This window comes from Seriola aureovittata, chromosome 19 (assembly GCF_021018895.1).
Source record: "Seriola aureovittata isolate HTS-2021-v1 ecotype China chromosome 19, ASM2101889v1, whole genome shotgun sequence".
Classification (NCBI taxonomy): Eukaryota; Metazoa; Chordata; class Actinopteri; order Carangiformes; family Carangidae; genus Seriola; species Seriola aureovittata.
In genome coordinates this window covers 11024077-11046281 of record NC_079382.1, presented here as the reverse complement: position 1 = coordinate 11046281, position 22205 = coordinate 11024077, and the positions used below count along the sequence as shown (strand labels likewise).

Sequence of the window (22205 nt, the reverse complement as noted above, 5' to 3'; positions counted from 1 at the left end):
CACAAGCATCTGGATTTATTTAAAAAGGGATTTGATCCAGGTAAAGCACCAACGTTTTTCAGCTCATAAATCAGATCATTTTTATGTGCTTCTGTTGTTGTTACAAAACTGACTCTGGGTCACTTTAACAATATGGAGAGTTTCATTTGACACTGGGATATCTGTCATTTGAAGATATAGATAAAAAATAAAAATAATTGCCGGCTAGAAAATAAAAGCTATTGAAATTTTGCTTATATATTTAATATGGAAACATACACAACGATGGCATCTGCAAAAACCTTATTATCTTAAAGAGGGCTGGTTAAAATAGTCTGTCAGCTTGTGATGTCTGTATTAATGCAGTTTACACATTGTGGGGCCAGTCGAACAGAAAGAAATAAACTCTGAACAGATTAAAGGAATAGTTTAACATTTTGGGGCCTACGTTTATTCGTTGAATGAGAACATGAATGCCTCTCTCTTGTCTGTACAGTAAATATGATGCTGCAACCAGCAGGTGGTTAGCTTAGCTTAGGATCAAGATTGTAAACAGCTAGCCCAGCTCTGACTAAAGGTATCCACCAACCAGCATCTCAGAAAACGCTGTAATTATCATGTCATGTCTTGTTTGTTGAAACAGAACAAAATCCAATGAGTGAAAACAACATGTAGTGGTTTTATGGGCTGTTATGGTATAGTCCTTAGCTTCATATATACTGTGCAGACGTGAGTGGAATCAATCTTCTCATCGAGGCATCTTACCACCTGCAGTAACGGTTGTGTATCCCAGTGTCTGACACTTTACTGGGCAGCTTGACCAAATATCAAACCTCCTCTCTCCTCACTGAAGCCAAGTGTTCGTCATGGACAGGTAATTAGGTTGTACATACAAATGATATTTGATTGGTGCATGAAAAAGCATTTTTTTCATACATGCGAGCCTCCAGGATAACAGCACAAACTCCTAACTCCACCCTATTCTTGATGTTTCTTCTTCTTTTTCTTGTTCTTTTTGGATTTCTTCTCCACCACGTCCTCCTTGTCCTCTTCTACAACATCGCCCGCCTCCTCTCGAACTTTCTTTCTCTTTTTCTGTACAACTTCTGATTCTGCAGTTTGCTCCTCAGATGGCTCGTGTCCATTTAGTACCTCAGTTTCCTTATTGTGCTTTTTAAGCTTTTTCTTTTTGGAAGGAGGCAGCTCCTCACAGTTCTGCTCCACACCAGAGGTGGAGCTGCAGTTCTCGTCTGTAGCATCTTCGTTTTCTGCCATTTTCCTCTTTTTCTTCTTTTTCTTTGAACGTTCCTGCTCCTGGTTGTCATCATCTTCCACTACAATGGGAGTACTACTCTTGTCTTCTACCATTTCCACCTCATCCGTTGCCTTTTTCTTCTTATTCTTCTTCTTTTTCTTTTTGGGCTCCACCGTGTCATTGTTGCTACTGTGGATGGGACTGGGTTCCTCGGGTGGACGTGATGTCTCGGTGGTCTCCGTCTCCCCTGGGGATGTTGCACTCTGGGCCTGTCCCCGAGCCTTCTTCAGCTGAGCCATTCGCTGCGCAAAATACTCCTGCATAGTGAGAGTACTCGTCACCGTCTTGGACTCTGTATCCAGTTCAGGAGTAGCAGGAGTCGGATTCTCCTCCGCCTCACCCTGAGAATCACTGCTGTTGCTCTCCTAGACCAAAAACACACACAAAAACAATACAGAGTTAAGCTTTGATGCAGCATTTCAACGATCTACACAGAAATAGACAGCAGACAATGGTTCGCCTGGAAGCTTAAGTGACTGTCAATCAACATGCAGAGATTAACCAGGAAGATTTAAGTGAGTGAAAAGAGAAATAGGATGTCGATGTAACAATAGCTGTTAAAAGGATCACCTTAAAATAAACATCCCGGACCTGTCACACCTGACATTTTTCATCTTTTTCTTAAAACACTATGTAGGTCCACACATCCAGCTGTTTGTCCTTGCGCAGTCAACTCCTTCACTGCTCTCCCTCTGCAACAGCTCCTTGATAGTAAAGCAAGCTCCAGCTGAGATTTGACTTTTAGATTAGATTAGATTAGATTAGAATAACTTTATTTATCCCACAACTGGGAAATTCATTTTCCCACCAGAATGCAACAATATCTGTGTCTGATGAGGGAGAGTCTGACAAAAACATAAGTGCTGACAGCGTTCAGGAGCCACTTCTCAGTTCAGAGTGACAACAGTTCACTTCCTGATATTTAAAGTGCATCAGTATCAGCAAATTACTGAATGATTTACTGAGCAAACGACTCCCCTTTAACACGGTCTTCAATTAAGAACATAAACATCGACAACAATTCATTGCTTGATCCTTCAGAGCTTTTCGGGGAAAACCTGAATAGCAACACTTCAACAGTTCTGTAGTAAATACAAATTTGGTATTGCTATGATTTATTTTCGGTGTTGACTTGGCTCAATGTTTTTTTATATATATATATACATATATATATATGAAATCAAATTCAGTGGTGTTTCTTTATCTTTCAGGTTTTATTCCTCTTGCAGGAAATGCAGGTTTCTGGTGTTAATATTGAGACATGAGACCTTTCCCCTTGTTACATGACATAATTGTGCAAAGATAAAAACAACTCATGCAGGTGTTAGCTGCTTATTGTAACTGCTGTATGTGTGTCTGCCAAAAGAAAAAAAAAAGACATGAGGTGATCCCTACACCAACATTGAAGGTTAATCACGAGGAAAGAGCAGCACTCATTTGTTTTGGTTAAACTATCTCCAGTCTAGGGATGTGAAACAGTCTGGTCACCAACTCATCTCTCCGACCTTTAGGTAACACATTAAACAGTGCCAACTTCACAACTGTGAAGCACAACACGGTCCAGGTCCAGAAATGTACAGCAGGAACAATTTGTCACCTCACCCCTGTGACCCATTTGTCTTCATTTTCCTAATGGCCTACTCAATGCATAATGATTCGTCCAGAAGAATACAGAAGCTCCTCCTGAGAATCGCACTAAACAATACTGCCGCTCTGTGTATTACCTCAGAGATGGCCAAGTGGACGGCATTTTTCAAACCCTACAGATGAGAGATAAATTGAAAAACACAGTCGTGGCGAGTCACCTCGTGGTTTGGCCTTTAAGCTTTTACATGCAGATTACACTGTTTTGACCCTCAACGCTGATTGAGATAGACAAGCTAACTGATGGTTAGGTGAAACAATGTGGATGTAGATGCGAACACGTCTTGTGGGACCTAACAAACTGAAATACTGACATATGCACTGGGCTTTGTCCAGGGCTTTAAGTCTACTATATCTATTTGGCTAATAATTTGGTTACTTAGAAAATTCAGGATTATCAAAAGTGTTGTTTCTTTTAAACCAGCCACCATGGACTTCTGTGAAACCCTGCAAGCTATTTGTCTTAACCCACTAAAAGTCAATACATTTCCATAAAGGAAACTACCATTGTTTTTGCAATCTGATATATTGATTAAAACGGTAAAAAAAAAGATTGCTCTGTGAATATAGCACAGGCATAAATTCTCTCTCTTTAGGCTTTAAATTATACAAGGGAAATAACATGAAAGACTTCAACTGATCCGACTAAGTATTACATATCATGATTACATCTAAAGCGGATGGATTCGGAAGCCTCACACTGACATGAGGCAGATGATTGAAGCTAAATGACAGGCCAGGTGTTAAAACTGACTAACAGAAGTTTTCTGCCACCTCAGACCTCAACGAGAAAGAACCCCAACTTCTAACAAGGGGGATAAGGCCCTTCAGGTGAGGTGCCATTAAACAAAACTTTCCAACTTCTCAGAGAAAATCTATACTCCCTGTTACTGCACAATGGCATCCTCTCTGCTTGGGAAAGTGGAGATGGGGCTTAGAGCTGACAGCGCCAAACAACATGTATCTGGGATTTGGGAAGATGGCTGGGGGCCACTTTAGAGCTGCCTGTGAAATTACTCTCAAGAGAGGGAGAGGGTGAATGAGCGGGGGGGGGGGGGGGGGGGGGGGGGGAGTGACTGAGAGAGAGAAACATCTTCATCAGGGGAAAGTGGCTGCAACTTGGTATGTGGTTCATCCTCACTGCCTGGGGATCTCCATTAGACTCTGATCTGACAGGGGGAAAGTGCTGTGCTGAGCGCAGGCTGGACACACACATACAGTATGAATATAATGTTACAGATCCAGTCAGTTTTACTGGCAACCCTGGAGATTTTTGTTGGCGAAAGCTGAGGGCAACGTGTCACTAAGACACAACTCTGCAGTAATGCTTCAGATCTTGTTTCCCTATTTCCAGGTGTGTGTTGTTTTCTCTGGCCTGTTACCAGTCACCATTACTGTAGGTATTCAATGACTGCGAGTGCCATGGCACGTTGTAGGCAGCAGGCACAAGTCGATATGCAATTCCCATCATAAGCTTCACAATATTGACACAAAAAATAGCAATCACACTAAATTTAATATCAAATGTCTAAGGCATGCAGGATTAAAATATTATCACCTTTAGTGTAGACCTTTGTCAATAAAATGGTGATTGGATGAGCCATCACCGTCTATCAAAGGCTAATTTCAACAAATCAGATTCTGCATCCTTCCCATTTTTTTTCACTACCAACAGAGCCAGTTGGTAAATCAAATTCCTTCTTTTAGTGAAGAAATACTCTCTAGCTCTGATATAACTGATGCTACAGAAGCATCTCCGTGAACCTCTTTACGAGCCGCCACTGTTGCTGACGTCACACCTAAGACTTGCCCGTCACTACCAGCAGTTCCTCCCTCATAAGAAACTGACTGGTACAAACGACTGTGGTTTAGCCACAAGCTAATAGCCTGGAGTCTGGCAGGATGGATTCTCCTTTGTGAGAAACCCAGCTTCCTCACAAGGTTAGGGATGATGGTAAAGGCTAAAACATGTAACAGTTGCAAGTAGTTAGGAATGTAATGTCAGTGAGGTGACTCAATAATCTCAATAACTACACAGAAATATCTAAAGTTTGCTAACATAAGCTACTGGTCATACCAGACCAAGTAAGGCTGTAGAAGAAAAACACCTCAGTGTATTAAGTTAAGCAAAGGTGAATATTATTCCTTATGAATTCAACCTTCTTTCTAGAAAGTATATATAAAAAGTATTTGAATGTAACTACCATCTACATCTCAAAAACGGACTTTACCATTTTACAAAACCTGTTTACATAATTGCTGGAATAAGGAAAGAAAGACTGAAAAACAGTAGTCCCAGGCTAGACCACAGTGGGGTTGACGCGTGGAGGGTTGGAGAACACACCTATATCCAGCCGTGTCTACTACTCCTCCTCCTCCTCCTCCTCCTCCTCCTCCTCCTCCCAGACCCAAAACCCCAGGAAAAGGATGCGCTCAGTGCACTGTGTGCAGGTCTGAGATAAGGCTCCTTCGGCAGAGGAGCGGTCTGGCTGGCTATCGAGCCCTTCCTGCTCCGCTCTCCCCCCTGGCGGGGGCTGGGGCTGGGCAGGGAACACAGGGAGGGCCCGCAGAGGGTCCCAGAGAAAAGGAGAGGGTGGGAAGACATTCAACAGGCCGCCTCCTTCAAGACACTCCAGTTCTATCTCTCCCTGCTAATGTAGCCAATGGAAAGCCAACGCTGAGACATGTGCCAAGGTGCCAAGATAGGGAGGCCAACATATTCAGGAGGAGAGTCAATCAAGCCAGCAGAGGATGGTGGAGAAGGTTTACTAAAGTGTATGTGAAACTTTTTTAACACAGCAAGATCAGCCAAGAAATTTATTCAATTAACTGATTACTGACTAGATCTGAAACCTTTATGAAGCAATAAAAACTGCTTAATCATGTCTATTTGTAAAGAGAGAAAGAAACTACAGAATTAGTACTTGTAGGAAATGTCCTAATGAAGTCTTTTTCATGTATGATCTCAATCCGAGGTCTTTTAGCTTTGCCACTATTTTGCTAGCCAAACGCAGTGCAAGTTTTAATTCTCCAGTCAGGTGCCATTAAAATACAGTAGAAGAAGAAGGTGGAGGTGAAGATTTAGTTTAGTTTGTTTCCTGTTAATTGAAGAAACATTGCAGCTCTCCACACAGGTCTGATGTTTTTGCTGCTACTCCGTCTCTTCGGTGAAGCAGAAGCTTGAGTGGGCTTTTAATTAAGATTCCTGTATATCATGATTAATCATTGCACTTTACCACATTTCTCGCCTCAGCTAGGTCTAAAAAGATTTGTTGAGATTTTTCCTCATTACTGGCAGTTCCATTCAAATCAAAAAATGTGGATGGAGATCCACCAAACGGTTCTACTAAATGCATGGATCTGTCCTTCGATTCTGTGGATCAGCACAGGGCTTCCCAAATATTTTCACCTTATTAAAGTCTAACAAGTGGGCACCATATGCCATTTGCATTCATTTCTGTTTCAAATTAAATTATTTATCTGAGTAAAATAAGGAATCTGAAGACAACGATCCAACAACGATCCAACTCATAATGAGCATGTGATTTTTTACATCATAGACTAACTAGATTACAGACTGTTGAGAAAAAAAGATTTAAAAATGCTAAACACAATGGGTAGCTGCACCCCTTATCGCTATTAATAATCATACTCAAATCACACATTAAATCCACTATCTGTTTGTTAGCACGAACACAGCGGTCCTGTAAAAATGTGTAGTACATCGCTGGTATTTTGGCAGCCCCATACTGCTGATGCAAAGATAAAACCAGTGAATGTGGTTGCTTACAAAATGAGTGTGAACAGGGGCTCATAACTCTACCTGCAGTAGTGGAGGGTTTTCATGCATAGCCCAACAGACATGTAGTACATTACTTTTTTTCATAAAAAGTTAAACAGACTTAAGATATTAATTCATACTTTGATCTGATTGGTTTATTAGTTTATTTAAGACTAAAATACAAGGTGGGAAGTTTACTTGTTTTAGATTTATTAAGTTATTAAAAAAGGTAAATATGAACAGTTGAGTATAACTAATCCACTTTTCAAGGTGTAAACTCACCTTCTGGCTCACGTTAATTAGCATTTGACAAAGCTGCAGTTGCTCATTTATTTTCTTAAAAACTGCCTGTTTGCATTACTTCCTTTTTTTTTTTTTCAATAAATTCTAGCCAATATTGGTTGGGTCTGTAATTGCATGAGTGTGCCCTCATTGTCCTGCCACAATAATAAATTTGGCGATACTCAAGGTCTATGGATCAGGCCCTGATTAGCCAGCTGTCTCTCCCTGATGAGCACACAGGTCCAGCAGCCCATCCTTCATGAGCCTGATGTGGGCGGACAGAAAAACAGGTGGATACCTTATTTTCTGGTAAATAAGCAAACTGTTCAGTAGACATCAATATTTTTTAAGTAACATCACTGCCTTCAAACTTATCCTAATATTTATCTTCATTTTCTCCAGAAATCATGTTTACACAAAGAAACAAAGTTAAAACCATAAAAGGATTAAATGCCACACACGGAAGCTTCCACAAACCAATACATTTGCTAAAGGAATACTTTCTCTGTGTAGTTAAGACAAAACACAAAAAAAGGCTTTTGAAAAATTGCGCTTTGTGCCCAGTACGGGAACGTTTATCATAAGCAACAAATGAAGACAACATTATGCATGCAGCGTGACTACCCTGTGTTTGTTCAATACTGCAAACGCTTGCCTACAAAGCCCTCCTCAAGAGCATAGGGGTCCCCCCACCCCAACCCCAGAGAGGGAAGATACAGTGATTATTTTCCCCAGCTGTGATTTATTAGATTAAAGAGTCAGTGATTAAACGGTAGTCGGTGGCTGTAAACAGCCGAGAGGGCTGGAAAATCTTTGGGCGGTTAGCTTCACCAGGCCGTAATTACCCTGGCCCCATGTATTCTAGCTTAGGCTCGTAACTAAGAGACGGACGCCCTCTTTTTCTTTTTTTGTCCTGCGCTAATCTGTAAGTGTCAGCGAGCTGGCATGGCCAGGAGGGAGCAGTCCACACAACTGCCAGGGAGGTAGGTGGTAAATGTGTGGTGTGAGTGTGTGTGTGTCTTTGTAGAAGAGAGGAGGGGGGCCTTTGGCGGGTCTTGATATTTTCAGCGGTACAAGCAAAAGGGCCTGTCAACAAACATGCTCAAGAAAGGGAGAGCTCTTGCTTGGGGCAATTAGATGTTATCTGAGAATGAATTAGAGCTCCGCAGCTTCACAATAAGCCAAACTCCCTGCATGAGTGCACTGGCCCATTCAAACTGCGCCAACCACACTGAGACAACGCACGTTTACACCGGCATCCCTTTTCAACAGATCAACACTGCAAGGTAATGGACAACTGAGCCAACAATAAACTCGCTGCTTTGGTGCCGTATTTCTATTTATACTGTGAATTAAACAGAGCAGTGGGCCAGTGTAGAATGATCCTGTTAGTGTAGACAAACATACACTTAATGCTGTGAAGAAAATAAGCTAAAATAAAATAAATCTGCTTAAAAATACTTGAATATATACTGTAATAGCCACATGTAACGTTTTCCAAGGCAACAATCATCAGCTTCCATCCTAATAAAGGAAGTCAACATGTGGAAAAATAAATAGCTTTAAAAAAAAGCATATAAAAAGTCAAATGTTTGACTGTCTGTTACTTGAATGAAGTTGAGCTGAAATAAAAATGTCTGAGTCCTATGATTACATCAAGCATTAACCACGTTAACGGAAACATTTTCATGCCTCATCAATAAGCAATAACCATCTGGATGGAAACAGGATGAAAAAGTTCAACAATGCCTCACGTCATTGTTCACAGGCCTTAGTAGCAACCTATGAATCCTATAGTGGGTACTAGAGTTGCACACCAGAGTTACACAGGATTTCTGTACTGACAAACACATTTTGCTTCTGCGCTGTCAGCAAAGAGCAGAAGATGCCTTGCCGACGCATCTGCCAAACGCTGAGGCCCCAACTCGCGTTGCCCCGGCTCCATGTTCCTTAAGATGGTGGTATCGGGGGAGCCCCTGCTGACGCACGATCCTTCATGTGGACGACGCGTGGGCAGGAAAAACTTGCAACAGGTGCCACCCGATGAGGCCTGATCCTCGGCCCTTTGTGCCTAAGCAGGAGTGGGAGTGGGAGAGGCCGCGGGGGTCACGCTGACCCGAGAGCAGTGTGCGCCATACCAACTGTCTGACTGGAGGGTTCAGACGTCAAAACAAGATTTGTGTTGAGTTATACTCAACCATTTTTCTTTCCTGTCACATTCAGGGAGTATCGAGCTAATGAACTGGTCAATTTCAATGTTTCTAACAGTCAAATAGTTGTCACAGTTAATTCACCACAAAACTTAATTCTTTCTGTATAGATATCACAGTTATATTTACAGTACTGATTAAGAAGTTGAATCAGTCTCCATTTAGAGTTTAGAAAGCAAACTGAAGAAAATTCAGTAAAGGCAGCACCGTTTTAAGGTAAAAGGAAAAAACTATTCTGGAAGCATAAACGAAAAAACATCATTTTCTTTTCATTCAATATTCAAAATATACATTACATTTTGTTTTGAAAAATGTGGCTTTAGACAAAAAAAAAAAAAAGATAAAACTGAATTTTGTCATTTTGAACAAAAAAGAAACGTAGAAGAAAATGTAGGTGGAAAAATAAAACTATGGCTTGTTTCCACCTTTCATCTGAGCTGGCGGCTTTAAAAAATGACTAACTTTTGTTGATGTATGAATCGGCGGGGAGTCTATTTATCAGCAGGCCCTCTGCGGTCGACCGCTTGGGTCCCTCAAGTCACAAGCCGCGTCGCTCCCCTTTGACTGATTAATTAGCCAATCAGAGGACATTTTTCACTGGGCGGCAGAATGGTTTATTTCAGCTAATGCCGGGCTTTCGAGCTGAGGCCCGCTGGAGCCTCGTCGGCTCTTTCGGCCTGCCTGAGTGGCCGGGCAGAGGGGCAAGGGAGATAAATCAAGCTGGGCTGGCCCTCCATGTGGCTCCCCTAACTAAACCCCCTGAGGAGGGCACGGAGAGCCGGGGGTGGTGGAGGAGTAGGAGGAGGAAGGAATGGGGGGGGGGCACAGGACGGCCAGGGGCACTGCTTGCCCGCCGATAAGCACGGGGAGCACAGGGCTGCCAAAGTGCCTTCATTTAGAAGTGGCCGGGGCTTTTTGATATCTCGGCAGAGAGAGCCTGTCGTTTGTCATGTGGTGAGTAATTGTGTTGAGGGGCGCAAGAGGAGGCAGGAGAAGGAGGGGGCTCGCGGGCGTGGGATGGGTGATGGATAACAGAGAGCCGTGTAGATGGACAGGTGCTCCACCACAGCTTGATAACCCTCACTGGTCAGGGAGTGTAAATAATGGTTTTAAGCATACATTTTCAGGTGGCTACATGAATGGGTGGAATAGATGTCATCCAATCATCCTGTAAACAATGTTACATGAAAAGTAAGGTGTGCTAAATTCAGAAGGCTACACCTGTTATTTCAATTTGTTAGGTATGTAGTTAATCAACACTTCTTATCTCATGCTGCCATGTGTATAATTATCTTTACTGTGTACAATAGCACAACATTATGCTACAAAATTAATTAAGTTCTGTCGCATCAAATTTTCAAGTTGTAACTCGAGTGAGTTTTAAAAAAAAAAAACAACCCAATTTGTCTGTTTTCTTCAGCTTCCACATGCACCTGTAATTGAAGAATATCAAAAGAAATCCTGGCACATTTTACTGTCATTATTTTTCCTATCACATATTAAAAATTGAAAATTAACTTAAAAAGAAATAAGATTTTAACGATGAATACAGGTATCCAGTCAGGACGTAAGATTACAAAGCAATTTTTTATCTTAACTACTTTAAAGACAACTTCAGGTTATATCTAAATATAACCAACTAATACAGAGGGGTTTATAATCTGTCCCATCTGCTCATATGTTCTTTTCAACACATCCAATGCTGCCTTTGATGAACAGAGGCATGTGGGACTGCTGAGTGTGTGTGTGTGTGTGTGTGTGTGTGTGTGTGTGTGTGTGTGTGTGTGTGTGTGTGTGTGTGTGTGTGTGCGCGTGTGTCTGCATTTCGGGGAGTGTTGTGAGCAGCGATAAGAGGCGAGCAGGAAACACATCACTGCAGAGGAAGGAAAACCCCAGCAGTGGAGGAGTGGGGGTGGGGGGGTGGGTGGGGGGGTGCAGTGGAGAGACAGCAGTGGGTGGTGGGTGAAGTGGTGGAAGATTCATGAGGGGGAAGGTGGGCCGTCCTGGAGAAGCCGATCCAGATTTGGTCAGGTCTCCTGGCCTCACCTCGTCAGGATGCATATATGTGATAATGCGACTGGTGGCAGCTTGAACAAACTACAAATCAACTCCACCACCAAACTTAAGCTCCCAGTGTTTATACAGTCGCTGTGTAGGAATACAGCTGTTTGGGGTATTGAGATAATGCATGTGTGCACACTGTAGACCACATTTTGAGCTGGAACAGTGATGGCGGACGAATGTAAGCACAGATCAGTGCGAGGCGAGGGTCACTAGCAGTGATACGCACACACTCACAGGACACTCACTGCACAATGTCTAAAGCCTAAAGCTTGATTGGTCCATCACCCTCTTTACCTCTTCCCAACAACCTCAGATGTTGCTGGGCTTCAACACAAGGCCTCATGGGAAGCCATTGTAATTGTGTTCAGTGTTTTCGATATGGTCAATGGTGTCCCTTCTGGCGGAAAAATAACAACCCATAACCAAACGATTAGGGAGAAAATGATGGTGTATATTGCCTGCATTTCCAATGTTAATCAGCTAGGGAGCAGCGGCCATTGTGATGTTATGGCTCAGCACCTGCAGGGGAATAGACAAGGGTTTTTCCTTGTACAATTTATGGATTTCAAGATGCCAATTTCTTCAAGCCAAATGCTTGAGATAAACAGAAGAAGCCAGCAAGAGGCTTTTCTGTGTCTCTCAGTCCAAAAGCTACATTCATCATTGTCCTTGTGGCTCTGTATGGGGTCAGGAAAACTTATGACGGCAAAAATAAATGAGGATTTATCAATCCATAATAAAATAGCAGTTTCGTGTTTTTGGGTCACGTCTCATGTATTTTTAAATAAAATTTCAGTTTACGTGAATGCAGAGTCAGAAAAACAGTCCCATTTGTTATTCATTTTAGTTGATCAATAACAATTTTGAAGCAGCATCTGAAATCTCAACAAATCTTAAAATGTATTACAACTCTTACCGTCTTTCATCTCAGTGAAAAGATAATGTGGTGTGAGATAGTTGTAATTTCCCTCTTTAATTTCTGACAATCATAATTCAAGAACTGCTTTTTTAAAGAAGAGATCAAATGGAGGTTTTGTTTTGTTTTTCTTTTTTACTGGGCTTGAGTTCAACTTGCACCTGCCTGAGCCTGAAAGCTACATTTCAAAAGCATGAGGGCCAGCATAACGCCGAATGGCAAAGCGACATTTGAAGTGATCAACCACCAATGCCAAGAGCAAAAAGACAACTTTTTTTTTTTTTTCAAGCATCATCATTTCAGATTTCTGCACACCTCACTGCAATTTTGATTTGCCTTTAATAATGCCCGCTGGCACACTTAACTACCTGATGTGAGCGCTCCAAGACAGAAGCAGCGAGGAAGGAGGGAGTGTGAAGGAAAGAAGTAGGGGGCAAGAGTGCAAATCCTTTAACTGGATTTAGGTGCTGTTGCCGCCATCAGTGGCCTGTTGGCAGCGTTAAAGCTGCATGCTGTGACATGGCTAATCTAAGGCCACGGGCTGCTCGGGAGCTGGGCCCTGTAGAAGCAGAAGGTTCACATGATGCTGCAGCAACTGATAGAGGCATCAGCACCAGTGGTCATCCTTAATTACCAAGACAAAGGCAGATAAGCTCGAGCCACGTGGCCAGAGGTATCCCATCTCCCCCTCGGTGCATACTTGATTTTGACTTGGTTCAGGCATGTCAGAGGGCTGCCCTCTGAGTTTACACAGCTACCGTTTTACTGCAGGAGCAACTTTCATCTTGCATTAGGAATATTCTCTGTAAATGTAACTGGAGGTAGTACAGTCTGACTCAAGCACAAAGACCTGCATGCTGCATGTTGAACTCACTGTGGAAAAAGGTTTTTTCTTGTCATGTTTCAATTTTATACCTTCTACTTTTATATTCCATTTATAATTGTTTTGATTTTCTTGTTTTAAATTTAATTTGTGTTTCTGCTTATTCATGTTTCAAGTTGGACTGAATCTCTGTCTTTTTGTTTGTTTTATTGGTGGATATTTGGATATATGTTTTATGTGTACACTGTTTTATGACAGAATAAAACCAAACTTTATTTACAATGTTGTAAAGTTAACACAGCACAAGTGATCAACAGTGTTAATTTCTTTAATTCCGACTTAATTTGTATTTTTTTTTTTTTAAATGTATTTGCCTTTGTTTGCAGGTTAATCTTTTATTAAAATTCAAAAACCTTTTTTTTTTGCTGTCTAAATGCAACTTTAAGGCAGGAAGAAATCTTAATGTCTCTTACCTGGTCTTTGGCAACTGTTGCTCTCTTCCCAAATATACAATTAAGGTCTGTTTCACTACGGGAGGACAGGTCCTTCCCTAAAAGAAAGAAAAGAACAAAAACACTTAAAAAAAAAAAAAAAAATCATAAAAAAACTTGTTTTGTTGTGCAATGGCTCTGGCAGATGGAAGCAAGGTTAATTCAAGCAACACAACAAAAATAAACAAAAATGTTAAAAAAAAATAAATAAATAAAAAAGCAGTACAGTGCATTTCACTTATGTAAATGTAACCTAATAGTAACCTAATAGTTGTGGTTAAATGCATGAGTGCATTAGTGTGTGTGTTTGGGGTGGGGGGTGGGGGGGGTTGGGGTCTCTAAGTAAAGAAATAGGAGGTTTGTGTGGCTTGCTTCTTGCTCCAGGGATAAAACGGCAAAGAAAAATAAACCGACGACAAGGTCTGCCACGCCACGCCTCCGGATTCCCATTTTCAAGCCGGGCCTCAAAGACTCCTGGAGCACACAGTCGTCTGTCTCAAGCCCAGGTCCTGTTCGTACAGCTGCATCCTCTTCCTTCAGCGAGGCTCCGATAACATTTGGTTATTTATTGCTTTTAAACCTCTATCTCCCCTGCTCTTGGCTTTGAAAGTCACTGCACATGCAGGTCTAAGAAGTAAAACCAAGAAAGAATGTTGAAAACTAAAATAAATGAGGAGGGGGTGGGGGGTGGGGGGGGCTGTGGTGTTTGTCAACTAGTGAACTAAGGTCAAACTTAAAATTATGCCCAACCTGACCTCTCTGCCATTTGGATGAGGAAGTACCTGTCAAAATTCTCAGGCTTTCAGGTGAAAGTGCAAATAACAATGTTTTGATAAAAAGAAACTTAACCCTACGTGTCCCTTAAATGTTCAAAGGTGGCTGAATACCATTACACAGGATGGTGATGACATGGGCACTGCTGAAGTGTTATTGAATACCTGCTGGTTTCCACGGTCACCGGTGAATAATAACACGGATGACAACTTGTCAAACCAGACCAACCAATCTCTGACGCTCTAACTGGCAAACACACAAAATTGTCCAATCACATCAATGGCTCCTGTATTAAACACAAAACTGGAGCGAGACATGTTCTTTCTAGGGAAATGAATGTATAACACTTTATATAAATAGAATAACTTGGTGCCTGTGGCCCTCACCTCTTTAGCATGATTAGTTGTATTCATGTAGTGTAAAAATCTGCTTAGCTAGAAACCCAAAGGTTGTGGTGAAAGTAACCGCACAGAGCAGCATATGGAGAGCTGTAGTTAAATTCTGCATCAGCCAACCTTGCTGCCCTGACAGGTGATAGATGGAGGCAGCAATTAAAACTGGGTTACTGGTTTATGCTGTGGGCCCCCGGACCTCAGCAACAGAGAATTTGGTGCCTTTCCCCACAAACAAAGGCCATCAATCCTTAGTGGTGGCAGTGAGGGAGCCAGCATGAACAGGATATCAATAAAAAAAAAAGCAGGAGAGAGTGAGGAGGAGGCCGGCACTGAGAGGGAAACCAAGATGTTTGGTGGAGCTCTCTGATGTTATCGCAGCTGGGTTTTGTTTGGAAGATTTAATATCAGGGCCAATCAATTAATCAACAAATAATTACTATACAAGACTAATATTTGAAAAAGAAATCATTGAGGTTAATAATTTTAACATAAATCTTGCATTTTGAGCATTTTATAATAACTTTTTATCTGAAAGGATATATAACCCAGTTATTCAATTGGCAGATTCAATGGTCGACCTTTGCCTGCCCATGGAGAACCTCTGCACATCCTGAACTTTGAGAGTAGTACCTGACTTTTTCAATCTCTCATGTAACCAGCTTAGCAACACTAAATCTATTACCAAGCCTTAACTTGGCAACAGCTTCACAGGGAGCAGAGCCAGCACCGGAGCAGCCAGTGGAAGCATGCAAACAGGCGTGGCAGGTTACATGTTGCCAGGTAACTCTTTGGTTGCCCATGATCCAGATCACGAACTGGACACGGTGAGGCAATGTCAGCAGAAAGAGACAATAAAAAAAAAAGATAGATAGATAGATAGATAGAACAAAGATAAAATAGATAGATAAATAAAATAGGACTTCCTGTGGCTGTCGTGTTAGAAATATCTCCAACATTTAAACTTCTCAGAAAGAGTTTCACAGTCAAAGTGCACTGAAACTTCATGCCTGTCGGACCACTCAGGGCAGGTAGAGAACTGACTTCTCAAGTTTCCAATTAAGGTGTGAGCCTTTTATGGACAAACAAGTAATGCCAGCGTCCCTTCTGCTCTATGGCAACAGTTGCGGGCCTCTTTGAGTAGAGACAGGTTAAAGTGGTGTTATGTTGCCAAACACAGCTGAATTGACAGGTCTCCTGCTTAGACTGAATTTCACTGAAAGCATTCCCACCTGCATTTCCCCTTTAATCTGTTCACCCACCCCCCCCCCCCCTCGCTTTCTGACAGTCTGAGAAGATAAAAATGATGGAAGGGAGAGGAGGTGCTACTTGCTATTCCGCCTCCGCTGACATTTACAAACAGTTGGTAGTGATAATGGAAGGGATCTCCACAAATGGATTAGAACTTAAAGCCTTGAGGGATCAGACTTTATTAGTTGACAACAGGTTGGGGTACAAGTGCATCCTAATGCAAAGTCGATAAAAAGCCCAAGTTCACAGTCAACAGAAATGTTCAGAGGCGAACAAAGGACAAATGCGGCCGACTTGAGCAGGGTATTGTTTGAGGTCCTCACTCATCGGGTCAATGAGGCCATTTACTATATTAGTATTTGTTGTTTTTATATTTTGACTCAGATGATTTCAGTTCAAAATCTAAATAATATCTTATCTTACATTGTATACATCCTGAGATAAGAATGTCCCCATTAAGATAAAGGGACAAACTATCAATTTAGTTGGGAAAACATTCTGCAAACACTTTAGATGCCCAGAAATCAAAATTTCCGATGCAAATGTGGTGAAAGGTCATGTGTGGTAACATCGTTGTTTTGTATGTTATCTCTCAATATCACATTTCACATTGTGCAAACAGATAAAGACTCACAGAAGGGGACACAAACTGAGGCAAAGGTGCATCTGTGTGAGTCACAAAACTTTCAACTTGAGAAACACTTTGTTTGTCATTCATATGAAGTATCTATTAAGAGTGAGGGCAAAGAGGAGAGGTAGAAAATAAGAAAATCTGAGAGGGATTATCGCACCCCTAACGTCTGTGCTGCATGTCCTCAGTGTGCCTTGGTGCATCTCTTCTGTCAGGGACATGCTTTTTGTGGCTCCTGCCAAATTAAGATCACAAAAACAGGGAGAGAGGGTCCAGGGGAGAGACTGAGGTCACGTTTTATCTGGAGGGGTCATCTAATGGGTCGTGCAGCCCCTGGGAGGTGTTGTTTTTGGGGGGCCAGTAAATGGACATGCCAGATGCCCCTAACAGGAAACAGGAAGTTGCTATTGAATGACGTAAAGTATAAAAGGCTCTTCCAGGTGAGGCCAAAGTTAAGATATTTTGTTTTCCCATGTATGCTGACCTGATGAGGTAGATGTGAACCCAATCACACACAATTATAGATTCATTACTTTTACATATGTGCATATTTGATGAGGACTTGCAGAATGACTGTTCAAAAATTATACGATTTCATATCAGCTATGCGTTGAAGTTTAAAACATGCAAATCTAAGTGCAACACAGAACAACATTACTAATGAATACTTTGACAATCTTCCTACAAAATTGTTCACGTAATTACTAAACTATGCTGCACGCTCAATTAAAACGACTCAGCGGTAAAATATGGGCTAGGGGTTATTCACTTTGGTCTCCAGTGGTCCTGAACACCAAACTCCTCCTCGTGCCTATCAGTGTACTTGGCCTTGACCAGCAAATCTTGACTTCCTGACGTGTAAAGGAGTAATGAAAGTAGAGGGGAAGAGTTATTAATACCCTCCCCTAGCACTGACCTGGGCCAACTGACCCAGCACAGGCTGACAGAGCTCTGATCAGCATCTGCTGTCTGAGCCAAGTGCATAAGGCTCAACGAGGGGTAAAGGAGGCTGTCTACCTGCATGTATGTGCAGGTGGTACATAGGTTTATATATTGTATGTAGAAAACTGAAAAAGCAGAGGCACCAGTTTTATTTGGTGGTGGGGGTGGTGCTGATCTCAAATCAGTTCTGAGTTTTCCCTCAAAACTGGGAATAGAACAATGAATAGTGACACTTCAGAAACCGTTGTACAGGTAACTGATGTAATAACTGATCAGAGTGAGAAAAGAAAACATTGCGTGCATCTTCCCAAGCCATTTTCCCCTCTGATCTGTCTTCTGTCAGCTGCCAAATGAGAAACCCACCTTTAGTAAACTTCATGTAATGGACCCTCTTTTTGGAGGTCTTCGATTTCTCTTCCAAGCTGAAGCCTTTCTGCTCATCGGGTGGAGGCTCTATAGATAATAAAAAAAATTGAATTGTAGTCACAAATATAAAATATTCAGTATCATTCCACAGAACCTCTACCAGCTCCCATATAACACTCATCTCTGTGCTTTGTCTTCTGGCACTGTGATAATGATGATTTAGGTTCATTATGCCACAGTGACCATATCCAGACTTAACTAAATGTTGCACTATGGCACCCTCTACTGTTCAACGCATGGACCATCCAACCACAAAAAACTACACATGGTAGTACTTTGTTATAGTCATGTGTAGCACTGTTTGTTGAGGTTGTAACTGCTGTTGGGACAGTTACTATTAAAACTAAGTACATACACATCTTAAAGTTTCATCAAGAGTCGACTCTAAATGGTGATAAACAAAAGATAGATTTTAAATCAATGGTGTAAGACATTGCAAGACTGAGTAATATGTTGTTTAGTGCATGGACCATTTCTACATTAGTACCTACCAAATAAATAGATAAAAAAATGTATCAAACATATATGAAAGTATAGTATCCTTTGGACAAAGTGTAAAGAAACAGTGATAAACAAAAGACAGATCTGAATGCCCAATTTACACTTACATGCCTCACAATTTAAAAAATAAAATAGCCCTTTTCCACTGCATGGTACCTGCTCAACTCGACACTACATAGCTTTTTTGGGGTTTTTCATCCGGCGCAAGTTGTGGACAGTTCCTTGTGATTCTCTTGGTATCACCTCCACTGAGGTTCCAAGTGAGCTGAGGTGATACCAGAGAGTGATGTGAAAACACTGCAGACTACTGTTTGGTCATCATTGTGCGAGACGGGATGTTCTGAACAAACCCGCCATCTTGAAAAACAGTCAAGGGACTGCACACCGCTGTCTGTAGCCTAGTTATAGTAATAATAGTTATATTTCTGTAAGTTATTGTTCTATTTTTTTTAACATGACAACCCAGAAATCCAAGCTGTGGTTAATTGAGGAGGTGCAGATGTTTTCTCTGCTTAGTATCCCTTCCTTACCATCCACTGTTCATGTGTGTGTTGCGTTGAAGACAACGTCATGATAGCTTCAGCATTGCTATGGTAACGACGCTGCATTGAGGGGGTACTATCTGCAGTGGAAAAAGGAGTACCTCGTACCAAAAGCAAGTAGAGTTGCTATATGCTAAACCTGCAGTAACCCCATAGAGTTGACACCACATATAAATTCTATTATACATACACTGCACAGCTTAACCAAACTTTGTGTACACACCGTTGCTGTTGTTTTGACTATGGCAGTTGTTCAGTTGAGCAAGGACTTCATTGAAATCATCTTGGTGGGCAATCCAGTTGTCCTGTAAACACAGGAGATCTCAGCACAATAGAACCGAAATACTTGTGTTTGACGATAACTAATCTGTTTTCAGACAGTTTCAAAAGTAACATGTAGATTTAACTGACTTAAAACATTCATACCAAAAAGGCTTGGTTCATGGTTCCTACACTAGTTGCCAGATTTGTGGCAGTACAGGTGGGTGATGATGATGATGATGATGATGATGCTGCTCTTGTTTTGACCGTGGATGACTGAGTGGGGTAGTGATAGCTGGATATACACCAGGTTTTATGTTATGCTGTTGAGTGTGTATTTCAAATCAGTGTTCTGCATTTTACATGGCTACGAGACAAATTTCACCTTGAGGGAAATAAAGCTTAAGTTAGACAGCCTGTGAGTGGACCTGCCATATGCCTCTTAAAAACTGGAGCACTCAGCTGTAAATGCACCAGCTGTGCATGGCTCATAGTTTGTGATTAAAATCTGTGTGCAATTAACTTCTGGCAGCAGCACCAGAGGGACACAACACAGCAACACAGAAATTTGAATATTTACACAACATGAATTTACTACCTGTAAATGTTTTTGAGAACAATGACCTTGAACTATGACATCAGTCCACAGGAAACATTACTGTAATACTAGCATTATTACTATGGTGCTTTTACATCAGGTGTTAGGGTGCCAATCTTATTATTTGTACAGCATGGTCATTCAAATTAATACTGAAATAATTATGATTAAAAAACTGTAGTAAGTCAAATTCAAGTAGTTTAAATACACCCATTCATCACACCACATAAAAATGCATCGTTCCCATAAATTAAACCATAAGCGTTAAATCACCAAGTGTTGAATGAGCTCACCTCATAGCTGGCACTGGTTCCAAGCCCATAGCTGTCGTTTTTTACTTTTACTTTGATGTGGTCAGTGGAGCCTTGCTCACTCCTACCCAGGCCCTTTACATGAGAAGAAAAGACCGAAAATCATGTGACACCAACTCAGCCATTCACTGCCCCCCCCCCAAAAAAAAAAAACACCACTGTTTACTCTGGTACTGGATACAACAGAGCTCCATCTCTACACTTACCTTGCCCTTGGACCAGCCCATTCGCTCCAGCATCTTCTGGCCAAATTTGGAGTCATCATTACTCCAGGCGCTGTTCCTGGGGTCAACAGACCACTTCTGTTTCCTCCGGGCTATAAAGAAAACAACAACATTATTACATAACAGTCAGCCAACACCACATTACATAAAGGACCAGGAGAAGGAATCTCACACTGCAAGCTGACTCTGACTAGTCCACATACAGAAAACTGATAACTGTTACGAATCAACATAAAAATATATAAGTTCTGTAATAGTCAGTTTACGCTACAGCTACAGTGAACAGATGGTCAGAAACAAGACTTAGCCGATATTACTCTCACACTGTGATACTGTCCTGCATCTCTGTCATTTCAATACACGCATTTCAAAAACTTTTAGTATGCTGGTTTTACTGTGTTAGTAAATTCAGTTTATCGGTTCAGATAAATTTAAATATTCAAAAAATTCTGACAATGAGGTGTCGTGTCTGTAAACAGTGAGTGACAGCTGTCATCGGCCATGAACAATGTGGCAAAATTGTTTGAAAGGAGACTGTAAATAAACAAAAAACAATTCCCCCATTAAGGACAAAACATTAGCCAAAAACGAGCTGATGACGAGTTACTGTAGATAGATGCAGAGTTACAGGAGAAGACACGTGTTTACTCAGAGTGCTGTGGCTAATGCTAATGCTAGCTACCGGGATACTTTAACAAGTACAACATACTGATTCATTTGGGAAGAAAATTTCTTGACAGTATGTAGTGGCAGTTTTTATGAACACAAAACACAGAAATACATATAGTTACATTGAAAGAAAAGGGAAATATGCATCAAAACACTAGAGGAAGTATACGAACGCTCAGCAAGCATGGACATCCTTGGGTCCTTAACCAGCTTGACGAAAGTCGAGTAGGCGTCCCGTAATATGCCTGAAGACAAAGTTTGACCACGCAGGTTGTTTGTTGTAAACATCTACTTATAAAATAATATCTATTCTGTGTCATATTCTATGTGTATGAAAGCGTATTAATAAGTCTTTTATTTTCACTATTGATATTATCGTTACTTTTATTCGCATTACTGCAAGATATTATTTTCGTCAAGAGAGGGCGCCACACACACACACACACACACACACACACACACACACACACACACACACACACACACACACGCACACACACAGGCATAACAAAAACCAACGTGTGCCAGGTCACCCAGGTACAATTAATCAAAAACTGTTAATTGACTCATTGAGTAGGAATCCAGTACTGATAAAACAATGTGAAGAAAATATGGCTACTACAAAAAATATTAGCAAAATATAATTTCGTCTATTTCTTTATTTAAACACTTATTAGAGTTGTGATTAAAATGTATCCAGAAAGTTTAGCAATAACATATATGAAAAAAAATGTTTTGTTTTGCTTTTAACAAGTAATATATATATAAAAAATACAATGTATGTTATGCTTGAAACAAGGATCAAATATCTGAGAAATGCAGGTTAAAACATTAACTTATCTTCCAATATACATGCCAATATCAATATATGTATCTGTGATCAGCCAATATCAGCTTATATCACCCCAGTATCAGCCCATGTATCAGCCAAACTCCACCCAAAACTAAACTTTGACGAGTCCAATTCAAACAAAGCATTGCACAATGTGTTCTTGCTTCCATATGTGCAGCCAACACAGAAATGTAAGGTCTTTTTCTGATGCATGTTATGCTCTAACCCTAAACAAGATCTTATTTTAATGCTTTATCATGCAAATATTATAGTATTGTAAAGCATAGTATAGTACCTTCCTGTCCTGAAATATCACAGCCACAAGCAGTCGTGAACCTCTCAGTTA

General features: G+C 41.1%; 1 protein-coding gene across 1 annotated transcript; it reads right to left on the bottom strand.

Moving 5' to 3' along the window:
• pinx1 (PIN2 (TERF1) interacting telomerase inhibitor 1) lies at positions 1 to 21296 on the bottom strand. The gene is made up of 7 exons (XM_056405287.1): positions 21201 to 21296; positions 20341 to 20450; positions 20117 to 20209; positions 19188 to 19269; positions 17859 to 17948; positions 13488 to 13564; positions 1 to 1659 (listed from the first exon to the last, which is right to left on the bottom strand). Exons 1-7 carry the CDS (start codon positions 21217 to 21219, stop codon positions 958 to 960), a joined length of 1173 nt encoding a protein of 390 aa, XP_056261262.1. The 5' UTR covers positions 21220 to 21296; the 3' UTR covers positions 1 to 957.
• Between the last annotated feature and the right edge of the window lie 909 nt (positions 21297 to 22205).